Source organism: Entelurus aequoreus, linkage group LG25 (assembly GCF_033978785.1).
Source record: "Entelurus aequoreus isolate RoL-2023_Sb linkage group LG25, RoL_Eaeq_v1.1, whole genome shotgun sequence".
NCBI classification, from domain to species: domain Eukaryota; kingdom Metazoa; phylum Chordata; class Actinopteri; order Syngnathiformes; family Syngnathidae; genus Entelurus; species Entelurus aequoreus.
In genome coordinates, this window is record NC_084755.1 from 7,009,578 (window position 1) to 7,025,545 (window position 15,968).

Genomic DNA, 15,968 nt, shown 5'->3' on the forward strand with positions numbered 1-15,968 from the left:
GGAGTTATTGAGCCCGTTTAGCTGATTGGAGAGCTAGCTTGCGCAGCTAGTGGGTCCAAGACCATGACTTCTGTTTTGTTTGATCAGCCGTTTTACTGCCGTTGTACAGACACCATTTGGCAACAACTAAGGTATGTAAATAAACATTTACTAAATATTTATGTAAATAAGTCAGCCCACAACGTATATATCTGCCACTTATAGTCTGGTGCGGCTTATATATGAACAAATGTTTCCTTCTAAAAATGTAGTGGGTGTGGCTTATATACCGGAGCGCTCTATAGTCCGGGGAATACATTTAGTTGGTAAATCTTAGTTCCAAGACGTGGTGGAGTGCGAATTAGAGCATCTAAAAGCCTCCAGGTGAAACATACCTGTGAGCTTTACCCCTCCACTTGTAAGGCTGCGCTGAGTCCGGGTTAATCTTGATGGCTCTGTCGCAGTCTCTGATGGCTGCGTTGGGTTTCTGCATCTGAACGTAAACGCTGACATGCAAGCACACCACAGCATTACCTCGCCACTCATTTGAGGGGACTGGAACGTCGGCACGATCACGCAGGTGTCTCACCTTGCTCTCTTAGCGTACATGATGGCCACGCAGGGATTCATCTTGATGGCTTCAGTGAAAAGATCCAGAGCTTTCTGCAGATCTCCTACAAGACACAAGCAGCACTCAGGAGAATGTTTTGTAACCAAAGAGGTTAAGATAAATGGAGTTAGTCCCCACACTGGTTTTCAATGTGCAATGAGTGAAAGTTGAGTCAGACAATCATCAGATTAAAAGTTGCACTATTGAAGTGGTTGCAGAGCAGGAGCCACAGATCATGAAACAGTGTTGCTTTCTTTTACAGGAACCACTTTCTTTTACAGGAACCACTCCGCTTGCCAACTGTTACGTGGAGCCAAATAAGCCTTAATGTGCCAACCATGTCTGTGTGTGCGAACACTTCATTCATTCATTTTCTGCCCCGCCTGCAGACAAAAAGCAGGGCACATCAATTTTAGGGCAGTTGGAGCCCTCCATGTCACTTGCTGCACAGTACACTACTAGTCACTTCTCTGGGCTTCTACGTCACTTGCTGCACAGTACACTACTAGTCACTTCTCTGGGCTTCTACCTCACTTGCTGCACAGTACACTACTAGTCACTTCTCTGGGCTTCTACCTCACTTGCTGCACAGTACACTACTAGTCACTTCTCTGGGCTTCTACCTCACTTGCTGCACAGTACACTACTAGTCACTTCTCTGGGCTTCTACGTCACTTGCTGCACAGTACACTACTAGTCACTTCTCTGGGCTTCTACCTCACTTGCTGCACAGTACACTACTAGTCACTTCTCTGGGCTTCTACCTCACTTGCTGCACAGTACACTACTAGTCACTTCTCTGGGCTTCTACCTCACTTGCTGCACAGTACACTACTAGTCACTTCTCTGGGCTTCTACCTCACTTGCTGCACAGTACACTACTAGTCACTTCTCTGGGCTTCTACCTCACTTGCTGCACAGTACACTACTAGTCACTTCTCTGGGCTTCTACCTCACTTGCTGCACAGTACACTACTAGTCACTTCTCTGGGCTTCTACCTCACTTGCTGCACAGTACACTACTAGTCACTTCTCTGGGCTTCTACCTCACTTGCTGCACAGTACACTACTAGTCACTTCTCTGGGCTTCTACGTCACTTGCTGCACAGTACACTACTAGTCACTTCTCTGGGCTTCTACGTCACTTGCTGCACAGTACACTACTAGTCACTTCTCTGGGCTTCTACCTCACTTGCTGCACAGTACACTACTAGTCACTTCTCTGGGCTTCTACCTCACTTGCTGCACAGTACACTACTAGTCACTTCTCTGGGCTTCTACGTCACTTGCTGCACAGTACACTACTAGTCACTTCTCTGGGCTTCTACCTCACTTGCTGCACAGTACACTACTAGTCACTTCTCTGGGCTTCTACCTCACTTGCTGCACAGTACACTACTAGTCACTTCTCTGGGCTTCTACCTCACTTGCTGCACAGTACACTACTAGTCACTTCTCTGGGCTTCTACCTCACTTGCTGCACAGTACACTACTAGTCACTTCTCTGGGCTTCTACCTCACTTGCTGCACAGTACACTACTAGTCACTTCTCTGGGCTTCTACGTCACTTGCTGCACAGTACACTACTAGTCACTTCTCTGGGCTTCTACCTCACTTGCTGCACAGTACACTACTAGTCACTTCTCTGGGCTTCTACGTCACTTGCTGCACAGTACACTACTAGTCACTTCTCTGGGCTTCTACGTCACTTGCTGCACAGTACACTACTAGTCACTTCTCTGGGCTTCTACCTCACTTGCTGCACAGTACACTACTAGTCACTTCTCTGGGCTTCTACCTCACTTGCTGCACAGTACACTACTAGTCACTTCTCTGGGCTTCTACCTCACTTGCTGCACAGTACACTACTAGTCACTTCTCTGGGCTTCTACCTCACTTGCTGCACAGTACACTACTAGTCACTTCTCTGGGCTTCTACCTCACTTGCTGCACAGTACACTACTAGTCACTTCTCTGGGCTTCTACGTCACTTGCTGCACAGTACACTACTAGTCACTTCTCTGGGCTTCTACCTCACTTGCTGCACAGTACACTACTAGTCACTTCTCTGGGCTTCTACCTCACTTGCTGCACAGTACACTACTAGTCACTTCTCTGGGCTGCTTTTCACAAGTTGTTTTCCATTTTGCCAACTCAATATGAGTCCTAAAAAGACCAGCGTGGAAAGAAGGGGCCAATTGCTGTGGAGTTGAAAACATTTTTAAAGACTTTTTGTGAGGAGTACATTAATGGCGCTCACACTTATGGAAGATCGACCAAGCAGGTTTCGTACCACAGCAAGTTTTAATTGTGTTGAGACCAGACTTTTCTGGAAAAAGATGCCAAGGCAGACTTACTTCACAGTGTAGTCTGGCAGACCCTCCCCCTCTGTCTGCTCCTTTCCATTCAGCTCTTCATTTCATGTAAGTGGATTTTATTTTTAAATGTTAATTATAGCAATATGGTTGTTAAAGTTAAGGATTTTTAGGATTTCTGATAGATTGTGAGGGCACCAAAGGGACTTGAGTGTGTTGGCAGAGCAGCACATACAAAAGACAGCCGCTTGTTATTTTGTCTTGTTATTAAACAGAAAGTGGATCCAGTGTACAAACCTTCACTAAAATATGGAGGCTACAACTCTTTATTCATATTTACATGGTTTCTTATGGAGAAATGTGCTTCATTATACACATTTTTCTATTTCAAACCCAGTTCAAGAACAAATTAAGTTCGTAACGCACGGTTCCACTGTATATTAATTGTCACGTCTCAGTAAACCAGCACTGTGGAATTATTAATTGCTATAAATTAGCTTAGGCTGACCATACGTCCTCTTTTACCCGGACATGTCCTCTTTTGCAGGGGTGTCCGGGCGGGGTTTCTTAAATGCCTCAAATGTCCGGCATTTTGAGTTAGGGTTGCGTGTATTTTCAATGTACGTCCAGAGTTAAGAAGGGGTTAAACAAAACAAACTGTGGAGGCGTGCGTGTAACACGGGTGGGAAATAAGCCTATTTCCTCTCATGGCATCCCCTCATATTACCTGCGCCCTTTCCACGTTTAATCTCGCGAGTTTAACACACGCGCTCAAGTGACCCGCTGCAGCCTATCACGTGACCCGCTGCAGCCTATCGCGCTCTATATGATCCACCGTCCCAACATGGCTGCCAGGTGCGGTGGCTAAGCCTGGGGACATCTGAAGCCGGTATGTTTTAAAGTTGTCGTTTGCCTGCATATCGTAAAAAACATCCGTCCAACATTTTACAACTAATTGTAAACTTATAGGTGCCGACCATCAGGGCCGAGTTGCGACGAGAGAGTGTGTCGATGTTAAGATATTAAGCCGAGTTGGTAAGTGAATTTGTTTGCTAATAGTAGCTACTAGCCGTACCCATGTATTGTCTATGGGCGGTTAGCATCGGCTTTTAATCCCGTTTCCTCCAATGTTTCTGATCCCATTGAATTTATATTTATGTTGAGTCTTTATTTTGGGTACTTGCATATGGTGACTGAGTGTTGTGGCGTTTTAAGGCCATCTGCACTTTTTATGCTACGGTAAAGACAATGAATGAACACTGTTACACCCATCATAGTGACGTCACTGTTATTGTTAATGTTACACCCGTCATAGTGACATCACTGTTATTTTCTATTGTTTAATATTGTTCATGTTACACCCGTCATAGTGACGTCACTGTTATTGTTAATGTTACACCCGTCATAGTGACATCACTGTTATTTTCTATTGTTTAATATTGTTAATGTTACACCCGTCATAGTGACATCACTGTTATTGTTAATGTTACACCCATCATAGTGACATCACTGTTATTGTTAATGTTACACCCGTCATAGTGACATCACTGTTATTTTCTATTGTTTAATATTGTTAATGTTACACCCGTCATAGTGACGTCACTGTTATTGTTAATGTTACACCCGTCATAGTGACATCACTGTTATTTTCTATTGTTTAATATTGTTAATGTTACACCCGTCATAGTGACGTCACTGTTATTGTTAATGTTACACCCATCATAGTGACATCACTGTTATTTTCTATTGTTTAATATTGTTCATGTTACACCCATCATAGTGACATCACTGTTATTTTCTATTGTTTAATATTGTTCATGTTACACCCGTCATAGTGACATCACTGTGTACTGTCGTGTTTGTTATTTTCTACATACATGTGATTGTTTAATATTGTTAATGTTAGCAGTATTATTGCTAATAATGATAATAATAAGTGTAACTTATTTATTGAAGATCGAACGATAGATGACTTAATGTTGATGTTTATGTGCGCACATTGATTGAACTCCGGGTCCTGTGTTTACGCAGGCCAGGTCTCTAAGTCTTGGATGGCGAGCTGTAGATAGGCCTTGAGCCCGAGCCCAAGGATCTCCACCTCTCAACCCCTGTGCTGGTCGGGCCGGTAGGCGGCTTATAGCCGAACCCCTAGCCTCGCACCTCATTACTCTGCGGCCCTTTGCACTAGCTCATACACACTCTGCCCATAAACTGAACTCTCACTACAAACTGCCATATCCACAACCTCAACCCGTGTGGCCGTATAAACTGTGAATGTGCATATGGACTGTGATCAGTCTCATATGACTCCTATGAACTTTAAGAACTTTGTTACCTTGTATGAATTACCCGAAGTCTTAATCAATGAACTAAACCAACATTGTTTGTTGAGATTCCTATCTGTTTTTTTCTTTTGTTTTGAATGGCCATTCCTATCAATGTCTGTCCACTATTTGTTGCACTGTACATATTTAAATAACACCGGTATCATTTAAAGCATTTAATTGTGTCCGTCCTACTCTCTCCGAGTCGTAATCTAGACTTCTGATTAGCCCAATATTGAGAACTTCTACTATACTAGCTAAAGTACCGGTTACATGCGCACACAGAAACATTGGTGAGGGAGGGGCAGAGACAGAGAGCGAGAGAGCTAGTGAGTGGAGAGACAGACATAAAAACAAGAAATGCCGAAACGTAAATGCAACTTCACGGATGATTTGCGAAAAAAGTATTTGTGTTTTGGTCCTGGCCGTGACACATGGGAAGCAGAAAGCACTGTGTGCAAAGCAGGAACGTATGTATCTGTGGCAAATAAAGATCTACAAGCCCATATCCACACTACAAAGTACAAAACAGCTGTGCAGGGCGAGAGCTCGTCTGCTAAATTGACGGAGTACTTTGTGCGACCTGGAAAAGGAGAAGACATTGTAAACGCAGCAGAGGGTGTTTTAGCATTCCACACAGTTACAGAATATAAGTGTGACTTATTTTGTTATACTGTCAAGCAGTGTTGGCGTTACAGCACTTTTTGTGTCTTTTTAAGCATTGAAATCAGAAAGGACTTTTTTTTTTACCTACCGCCCGGCTTGCTTGTTTTTTTATTGTCTCGATTATTGCTTTCCGCCAGTGTTTTGTTTTGTTTATATTCGCCAGGTCACATTTCCGTCCCCGTGTATTGCGTTTTTATTGGTTGTAAATTTTGATTGGCCGAAAGTTTTGTCAATGACAAACACTTCCTCAGTTTGCACTGGGACAAGTTTGGGACAAGGTGCTGTCAAAAGAAAGACTTGATGGTAAACAATAAGGTGAGTGTAAAGTCAACCTTTTTAACTTCATCCTGTGCCAAGTTTCCAGTAAATGTCTTGTTTTAGTCTTTGTGAGTCCACGGAAACTTCACTTTTATCTCCTGCTGGATCCACATTGTTCCAGGATGGAGACAGGCTAGCTGTTAGCTTCAAGCGAACTAGCACCCGATCAGACTCCTCCACCCCAAAAACATACTTTTTAAAATTAGTTTTTCCATCCATCCATCCATTTTGTACTTCTTTTTTTATTTATTTTTTTAATGAATGAAGTAACGTTAATGACAACCTTTTTCCAAAACACAATATAGAATGTGAGATATAACAGAATAATGCATCCATTTATCTGTTTTCAAAACGCTTACAAAAAAGTGGGACCCCAAAATGTTACTGTGGTACCACATTTTTATTACTTGATGGGGTCCCTGGGACCCCATTTTGAAAATTCCTAGCGCCAACACTGCTGTCAACAGAGGAGAAAAATGATTTATTTAAATAAATATATTATTTATAAAGCAAGTTCGAGTATCATTGGAATTATTAGTTAGTTGCTATAAATTAGCACAGGAATTATTAGTTAGTTGCTATAAGTTAGCACTGTGGAATTATTAGTTAGTTGCTATAAATTAGCACTGGAATTATTCATTAGTTGCTATAAATTAGCACAGGAATTATTAGTTAGTTGCTATAAATTAGCACTGTGGAATTATTAGTTGGTTGCTATAAATTAGCACTGTGGAACTATTAGTTAGTTGCTATAAGTTAGCACTGATGCAATCCATATTAGGTCAGTTATGTTCTGATGGATGAATAACTTAAGTTACAACAGAAAGACATCATTCTGACTGAAAGAGGCCCTATAATGATAAGCCAACTTCTCTCACCTGTTGGTAGTGCTTTCTGTGTATTTGCAAAAGTCCTGAAAATGTGAAATCAAACTATGGAAGCACGGCGAATATATTTATAAAGAAATCTTCCCTTCTTTCAAACTTGTTTCAAACGAGCCGTTTGGAATTTGAGACTTTAGTGATGTATTTAATTGAAGTTATATCAGCGGATATCTCCATTTAAGGTAGCGCTAAGAAAATCCAGATGGCTGACGGGTAGAAGACGCAGACGAAGGCTGGGAGGAGGACTTTGGCACCTGATTTAAGAGCACCTACATGTACATAAACTCAGCTAAAACCTACCTTGTGCTTGGTAGAGATGAATAAATACAAGTATACACTTACCGTCTCCCAGAGCATTAATGGCTTCAATCTTCTTGTCATTGGCCAAGTCCATCATCTCCTCTGACACCTGAGCAAATGTACACACACATATTTTCATATCATCACTAAAAAGCACCAGAAACTTATGGAGAAATAACACTCGCCTCAACATTTTCAAACTCTCCCATTTCCTGTGGTTCATCAGTGTCTGGCTCAATGACACCCTCCAGGTCTTTTTCTGTAGACGCAACAGTTGAAGTGAGGAAGGAGGAAGGAGAGGATGGATGGACGCCACAGTAATTACCTAATTCACTCTCTTCACTTTCAGATGGTGCAGGAGGCTCAGGCTCAGGTGGGGGAGCTGAAGATCTCGGGGGAGGACCACAGGGACACCCACCCTACAGGCCACATAACAACAACCATCAACCCCAACAAACCTTGTTTTGACTTCTTCTGAAAGCCAGCTGAAGAAATGACAGGTTGTATTTTACTGAAATATCCCGAAATACATTATCTCACAAAAGTGAGTACACCCCTCACATTTCAACAACCATCTTCTGAAGGAGCATTACTAAAGACATGTGGATGTTCTCATTCATCAGGTCTTTGTCATCTCACCTTTCATTTGTCATCCAAGTAGGCTTCATCACTTCATGCTCATAGACTTAGATTGGTCAAATCTACTAGTCTTAGACTTATATTGGTCACATCTACTAGTGTTTGATTGGTCAGATGTACTAGTGTTGGATTGGTCAGCTCTAGTAGTCTTAAACTTGGATTGGTCAGATCAAGTCCTACACTTAGATTGGTCAGATCAAGTCTTACACTTAGATTGGTCAGATCAAGTCTTACACTTAGATTGGTCAGATCTACTAGTCTTAGATGGGTCACATCTACCAGTCTTAGATTAGACAGATTGACTAGTCTTAGATTCGACAGATCTACTAGTCTTACACTTAGATTACTCAGATCTAGTCTTAGATTGGTCAGATCTAGTCTTAGACTAGTCAGAACTAGTCTAGTGGTTGGTGCCAAAACCCCAAATATTTATATACAAAACCAGGAGGGTGTGCCTGGGCAAGGATGGTTTTGCCCTATTGTAGTGAGAAAAACAACTGTTCAGATGCAAACAAGCAATCCTAACTGTCAATGCCAACGACAGTTGTTGAAGTGTAATTTCCCCTTGTTAGCAATGAGGTATTGAGTGGCAGAACGATCGCTGTGGATAGACTACTACCAGTCCAAAATAATCCCCCACGTTAGCATTCCATTCAGTTGTAAACAAATGGCCCAAATGAGCATCTGTGAGCAGAATGTTTCTACTCCTGTTATTTGTTGGAGGCTAATTTGCAGTCTTTTAGGAATGGTTGAAAGGACAGTGTTGTATGTGGGAGACAGGTGGTGTCGCAGACCACATCCTCGGTTCAGGGATGGTTTTTCAACCTTGACATAGATGGCTTTGCTCACTCCTCTTTGGTACCACCTGTCCTCCCTGTCCAGAATCTGGATGAAAACTAGTAGTTTTGGCTCAATTCCTGCGTTGCTCGGTTACCAGAGAAAGAGTGTCTTTGTTCATGCAACCAACCTTGCCTCGCAACTTCCGCTTTCTTTCAACGAAAAATAAATAATGTAATGCATTTTTTCTTGATAGATTACATCTCTCTCAATATATACAAATATTGTTTTACATAACCCCCAGGAATAGATCTGTGAATCTCACAGTACAATGCCATATGCTCAGCATCTTGTGTTTCTAGGCATGAAACTAAAACAAACCACTTGCATTTTGCAAAGTCCTTATCCACACTATAAAAGCCAAAGTGAGCCATTGCTAATGCATCTTAATATTCAACATTACCACTAGAGGCCACCGTATTAGCGCCGCTGTTTGTCTCTTCTTTTGTGACTTCCTCTCAATGTTCAGCCCTCTGAACATGTAGTATTTGTGATTTGGAGAGTACGCCTTGGAATGTGCGGGAGGTGTGACGACCAGGGAGTTAGTGGTGTTAGCTAAGGGAGTGTGTGTGTGTGAAGTAGCTCCTTGGTAAATGTTATCACTGTTTGTTACCACAAGGTGATACAAATACAGTGGCAATGGCGTCTCTCCTTGACCACAAGTGAGGGTATCACAAAGTCAAAGGGTGACACCATTCACTAATTTAATTAATACGCAGTAAAAGTTGATCAATTAGGGATTATGCTCTTACAACATCTCATATATCAATTGCAATTATTGGGCTTCGAATTCCATTCAGAATTGATTCTCGCAATAAAGTATTTGTTGTGCTGTCAAATTACCGTATTTTTCGGATTATAAATCAGTTTTTTTTCATAGTTTGGCCGGGGGTGCGATTTATACTCTGGAGCGATTTATGTGTGAAATTATTAACACATTACCGTAAAATATCAAATAATATTATTTATCTCATTCACGTAAGAGATTAGGCGTATATCAGCACGTTCTCAGTTGGTTATTTATGCCTCATATAACGTACACTTATTCAGCCTGTTGTTCACTATTCTTTAGACATTTTAAATTGCCTTTCAAATGTCTATTCTTGCTGTTGGCTTTTAGCAAATACATTTCCCCCAAAAATGCGACTTATACTCCAGTGCGACTTATATGTATTTTTCCTTCTTTATTATGCATTTTCGGCCGGTGCGACTTATACTCCGCAGCGACTTATACTCCGAAAAATACGGTATACATTTTTAAAATCAGATTTATCACACTTTCAAATTTGCACTAATCGCAAGTTATTATCTTTTTCATTCATTTAAATTAAGACCCCAATACTTGGACAAAAATGCAATTTTAATGTCAGAATGTCAATCAGGAACATTTAAAAAAATGTGTTGAATGTACGACATTTGTTTGCTCAAAATGTGGTAAGTTATATCTCTATCCACTCAGGGTGTATTTTGTTTTGAAGTGATATCTACTATCCACTCAGGGTGTATTTTGTTTTGAAGTGATATCTACTATCCACTCAGGGTGTATTTTGTTTTGAAGTGATATCTACTATCCACTCAGGGAGTATTTTGTTTTGAAGTGATATCTACTATCCACTCAGGGTGTATTTTGTTTTGAAGTGATATCTACTATCCACTCAGGGAGTATTTTGTTTTGAAGTGATATCTACTATCCACTCAGGGAGTATTCTGAAGTGATATCTACTATCCACTCAGGGTGTATTTTGTTTTGAAGTGATATCTACTATCCACTCAGGGAGTATTCTGAAGTGATATCTACTATCCACTCAGGGAGTATTCTGAAGTGATATCTACTATCCACTCAGGGTGTATTTTGTTTTGAAGTGATATCTACTATCCACTCAGGGAGTATTTTGTTTTGAAGTGATATCTACTATCCACTCAGGGAGTATTTTGTTTTGAAGTGATATCTACTATCCACTCAGGGTGTATTTTGTTTTGAAGTGATATCTCTATCCACTCAGGGTGTATTTTGTTTTGAAGTGATATCTACTATCCACTCAGGGTGTATTTTGTTTTGAAGTGATATCTACTATCCACTCAGGGTGTATTTTGTTTTGAAGTGATATCTACTATGCACTCAGGGAGTATTCTGAAGTGATATCTACTCTCTAGTCAGGGAGTATTCTGAAGTGATATCTACTCTCCACTCAGGGTGTATTTTGTTTTGAAGTGTTATCTACTATCCACTCAGGGAGTATTCTGAAGTGATATCTACTATCCACTCAGGGAGTATTCTGAAGTGATATCTACTCTCCAGTCAGGGAGTATTCTGAAGTGATATCTACTCTCCAGTCAGGGAGTATTCTGAAGTGATATCTACTCTCCAGTCAGGGAGTATTCTGAAGTGATATCTACTCTCTAGTCAGGGAGTATTCTGAAGTGATATCTACTATCCACTCAGGGTGTATTTTGTTTTGAAGTGATATCTACTATGCACTCAGGGAGTATTCTGAAGTGATATCTACTCTCTAGTCAGGGAGTATTCTGAAGTGATATCTACTCTCTAGTCAGGGAGTATTCTGAAGTGATATCTACTCTCCACTCAGGGTGTATTTTGTTTTGAAGTGTTATCTACTATCCACTCAGGGAGTATTCTGAAGTGATATCTACTATCCACTCAGGGAGTATTCTGAAGTGATATCTACTCTCCAGTCAGGGAGTATTCTGAAGTGATATCTACTCTCCAGTCAGGGAGTATTCTGAAGTGATATCTACTCTCCAGTCAGGGAGTATTCTGAAGTGATATCTACTCTCTAGTCAGGGAGTATTCTGAAGTGATATCTACTATCCACTCAGGGAGTATTTTGTTTTGAAGTGATATCTACTATCCACTCAGGGTGTATTTTGTTTTGAAGTGATATCTACTATCCACTCAGGGTGTATTTTGTTTTGAAGTGATATCTCTATCCACTCAGGGTGTATTTTGTTTTGAAGTGATATCTACTATCCACTCAGGGTGTATTTTGTTTTGAAGTGATATCTACTATCCACTCAGGGTGTATTTTGTTTTGAAGTGATATCTACTATCCACTCAGGGAGTATTCTGAAGTGATATCTACTCTCTAGTCAGGGAGTATTCTGAAGTGATATCTACTCTCCACTCAGGGTGTATTTTGTTTTGAAGTGTTATCTACTATCCACTCAGGGAGTATTCTGAAGTGATATCTACTATCCACTCAGGGAGTATTCTGAAGTGATATCTACTCTCCAGTCAGGGAGTATTCTGAAGTGATATCTACTCTCCAGTCAGGGAGTATTCTGAAGTGATATCTACTCTCTGGGACGGTATAGCTCGGTTGGTAGAGCGGCCGTGCCAGCAACTTGAGGGTTGCAGGTTCGATCCCCGCTTCCGCCATCCTATTCACTGCCGTTGTGTCCTTGGGCAAGACACTTTACCCACCTGCTCCCAGTGCCACCCACACTGGTTTAAAATGTAACTTAGATATTGGGTTTCACAATGTAAAGCGCTTTGAGTCACTTGAGAAAAAGCGCTATATAAATGTAATTCACTTCACTTCACTTCACTCTCCAGTCAGGGAGTATTCTGAAGTGATATCTACTCTCTAGTCAGGGAGTATTCTGAAGTGATATCTACTATCCACTCAGGGAGTATTTTGTTTTGAAGTGATATCTACTATCCACTCAGGGTGTATTTTGTTTTGAAGTGATATCTACTATCCACTCAGGGTGTATTTTGTTTTGAAGTGATATCTCTATCCACTCAGGGTGTATTTTGTTTTGAAGTGATATCTACTATCCACTCAGGGTGTATTTTGTTTTGAAGTGATATCTACTATGCACTCAGGGAGTATTCTGAAGTGATATCTACTCTCTAGTCAGGGAGTATTCTGAAGTGATATCTACTATCCACTCAGGGAGTATTTTGTTTTGAAGTGATATCTACTATCCACTCAGGGTGTATTTTGTTTTGAAGTGATATCTACTATCCACTCAGGGTGTATTTTGTTTTGAAGTGATATCTACTATCCACTCAGGGAGTATTCTGAAGTGATATCTACTCTCTAGTCAGGGAGTATTCTGAAGTGATATCTACTCTCCACTCAGGGTGTATTTTGTTTTGAAGTGTTATCTACTATCCACTCAGGGAGTATTCTGAAGTGATATCTACTATCCACTCAGGGAGTATTCTGAAGTGATATCTACTCTCCAGTCAGGGAGTATTCTGAAGTGATATCTACTCTCCAGTCAGGGAGTATTCTGAAGTGATATCTACTCTCCAGTCAGGGAGTATTCTGAAGTGATATCTACTCTCCAGTCAGGGAGTATTCTGAAGTGATATCTACTCTCTACTCAGGGAGTATTCTGAAGTGATATCTACTCTCCACTCAGGGAGTATTCTGAAGTGATATCTACTATCCACTCAGGGAGTATTCTGAAGTGATATCTACTACCCACTCAGGGAGTATTCTGAAGTGATATCTACTATCCACTCAGGGAGTATTCTGAAGTGATATCTACTCTCCAGTCAGGGAGTATTCTGAAGTGATATCTACTCTCTACTCAGGGAGTATTCTGAAGTGATATCTACTCTCCAGTCAGGGAGTATTCTGAAGTGATATCTACTCTCCACTCAGGGAGTATTCTGAAGTGATATCTACTCTCCACTCAGGGAGTATTCTGAAGTGATATCTACTCTCTACTCAGGGAGTATTCTGAAGTGATATCTACTCTCCACTCAGGGAGTATTCTGAAGTGATATCTACTATCCACTCAGGGAGTATTCTGAAGTGATATCTACTATCCACTCAGGGAGTATTCTGAAGTGATATCTACTATCCACTCAGGGAGTATTCTGAAGTGATATCTACTCTCCACTCAGGGAGTATTCTGAAGTGATATCTACTCTCTACTCAGGGAGTATTCTGAAGTGATATCTACTCTCCACTCAGGGAGTATTCTGAAGTGATATCTACTATCCACTCAGGGAGTATTCTGAAGTGATATCTACTACCCACCCAGGGAGTATTCTGAAGTGATATCTACTATCCACTCAGGGAGTATTCTGAAGTGATATCTACTCTCCAGTCAGGGAGTATTCTGAAGTGATATCTACTCTCTACTCAGGGAGTATTCTGAAGTGATATCTACTCTCCACTCAGGGAGTATTCTGAAGTGATATCTACTCTCCAGTCAGGGAGTATTCTGAAGTGATATCTACTATCCACTCAGGGAGTATTCTGAAGTGATATCTACTCTCCAGTCAGGGAGTATTCTGAAGTGATATCTACTATCCACTCAGGGAGTATTCTGAAGTGATATCTACTCTCCACTCAGGGTGTATTCTGAAGTGATATCTACTATCCACTCAGGGAGTATTCTGAAGTGATATCTACTCTCCACTCAGGGAGTATTCTGAAGTGATATCTACTATCCACTCAGGGAGTATTCTGAAGTGATATCTACTACCCACTCAGGGAGTATTCTGAAGTGATATCTACTACCCACTCAGGGAGTATTCTGAAGTGATATCTACTCTCTACTCAGGGAGTATTCTGAAGTGATATCTACTCTCCACTCAGGGAGTATTCTGAAGTGATATCTACTCTCCACTCAGGGAGTATTCTGAAGTGATATCTACTCTCCAGTCAGGGAGTATTCTGAAGTGATATCTACTATCCACTCAGGGAGTATTCTGAAGTGATATCTACTATCCACTCAGGGTGTATTCTGAAGTGATATCTACTCTCCACTCAGGGTGTATTCTGAAGTGATATCTACTCTCTACTCAGGGAGTATTCTGAAGTGATATCTACTATCCACTCAGGGTGTATTCTGAAGTGATATCTACTATCCACTCAGGGTGTATTCTGAAGTGATATCTACTATCCACTCAGGGTGTATTCTGAAGTGATATCTACTACCCACTCAGGGTGTATTCTGAAGTGATATCTACTATCCACTCAGGGAGTATTCTGAAGTGATATCTACTATCCACTCAGGGAGTATTCTGAAGTGATATCTACTATCCACTCAGGGAGTATTCTGAAGTGATATCTACTCTCCACTCAGGGAGTATTCTGAAGTGATATCTACTCTCCACTCAGGGAGTATTCTGAAGTGATATCTACTACCCACTCAGGGTGTATTCTGAAGTGATATCTACTATCCACTCGGAGTATTCTGAAGTGATATCTACTATCCACTCAGGGTGTATTCTGAAGTGATATCTACTACCCACTCAGGGAGTATTCTGAAGTGATATCTACTCTCCAGTCAGGGAGTATTCTGAAGTGATATCTACTCTCCAGTCAGGGAGTATTCTGAAGTGATATCTACTACCCACTCAGGGTGTATTCTGAAGTGATATCTACTACCCACACAGGGTGTATTCTGAAGTGATATCTACTATCCACTCGGAGTATTCCGAAGTGATATCTACTACCCACTCAGGGTGTATTCTGAAGTGATATCTACTACCCACACAGGGTGTATTCTGAAGTGATATCTACTATCCACTCGGAGTATTCTGAAGTGATATCTACTACCCACTCAGGGTGTATTCTGAAGTGATATCTAATACACTGGATCATGATGCTACCACCAACATATTGGATGCATGACCTAACTACTTTGATACTCACTTGTGCTGACAGCTATTTAGACAAATGTACAATAAAATAGATGGGAAAATATAAATGACAGTACATCAATATTTCTGCATATGACTTTACAAGCTGCACACACATTGCTTGCTTCCTCAACCTACGACAAGATTTACTATTTATTTTTACTGCTGCATCGTCCAACTTGACACCGCTTGTTCAGAAAGTGCATGAGTAAAATAGTTGTGTTTGAAAAGGAAAATACTTCAGGTAAATGATCAGAGGAACATTCTTCATGGGTTACCTGGCATGACTCCTTGGGGGGAGATGGGGAAGGGATCTTTGCACCCATGCTGCAGTGTGGGCACAAAACAATCTTGTGAGGAATAATACATGAAATGGAAGGTCTTGTCCAACATATATTAACAGGGAAACATTTGCAGATTGACAAATTGATAAAATAGCAGATTTAAATCAGGATTTTTAAAATG

At 40.9% G+C, this 15,968-nt stretch overlaps 1 protein-coding gene across 1 annotated transcript in view; it reads right to left on the reverse strand.

Moving 5' to 3' along the window:
* LOC133642354 (hsc70-interacting protein-like) overlaps nt 1-15,968 on the reverse strand; it is a 35,877-nt gene that overhangs the window by 13,588 nt on the left and 6,321 nt on the right. The window contains exons 3-8 of the mRNA XM_062036497.1: nt 15,782-15,830; nt 7,722-7,815; nt 7,582-7,655; nt 7,439-7,505; nt 569-653; nt 375-485 (exon numbers count right to left, since the gene is read on the reverse strand). Coding sequence (XP_061892481.1) covers nt 375-485; nt 569-653; nt 7,439-7,505; nt 7,582-7,655; nt 7,722-7,815; nt 15,782-15,830 — 480 coding nt within the window. The remainder of the gene's footprint in view (nt 1-374; nt 486-568; nt 654-7,438; nt 7,506-7,581; nt 7,656-7,721; nt 7,816-15,781; nt 15,831-15,968) is intronic.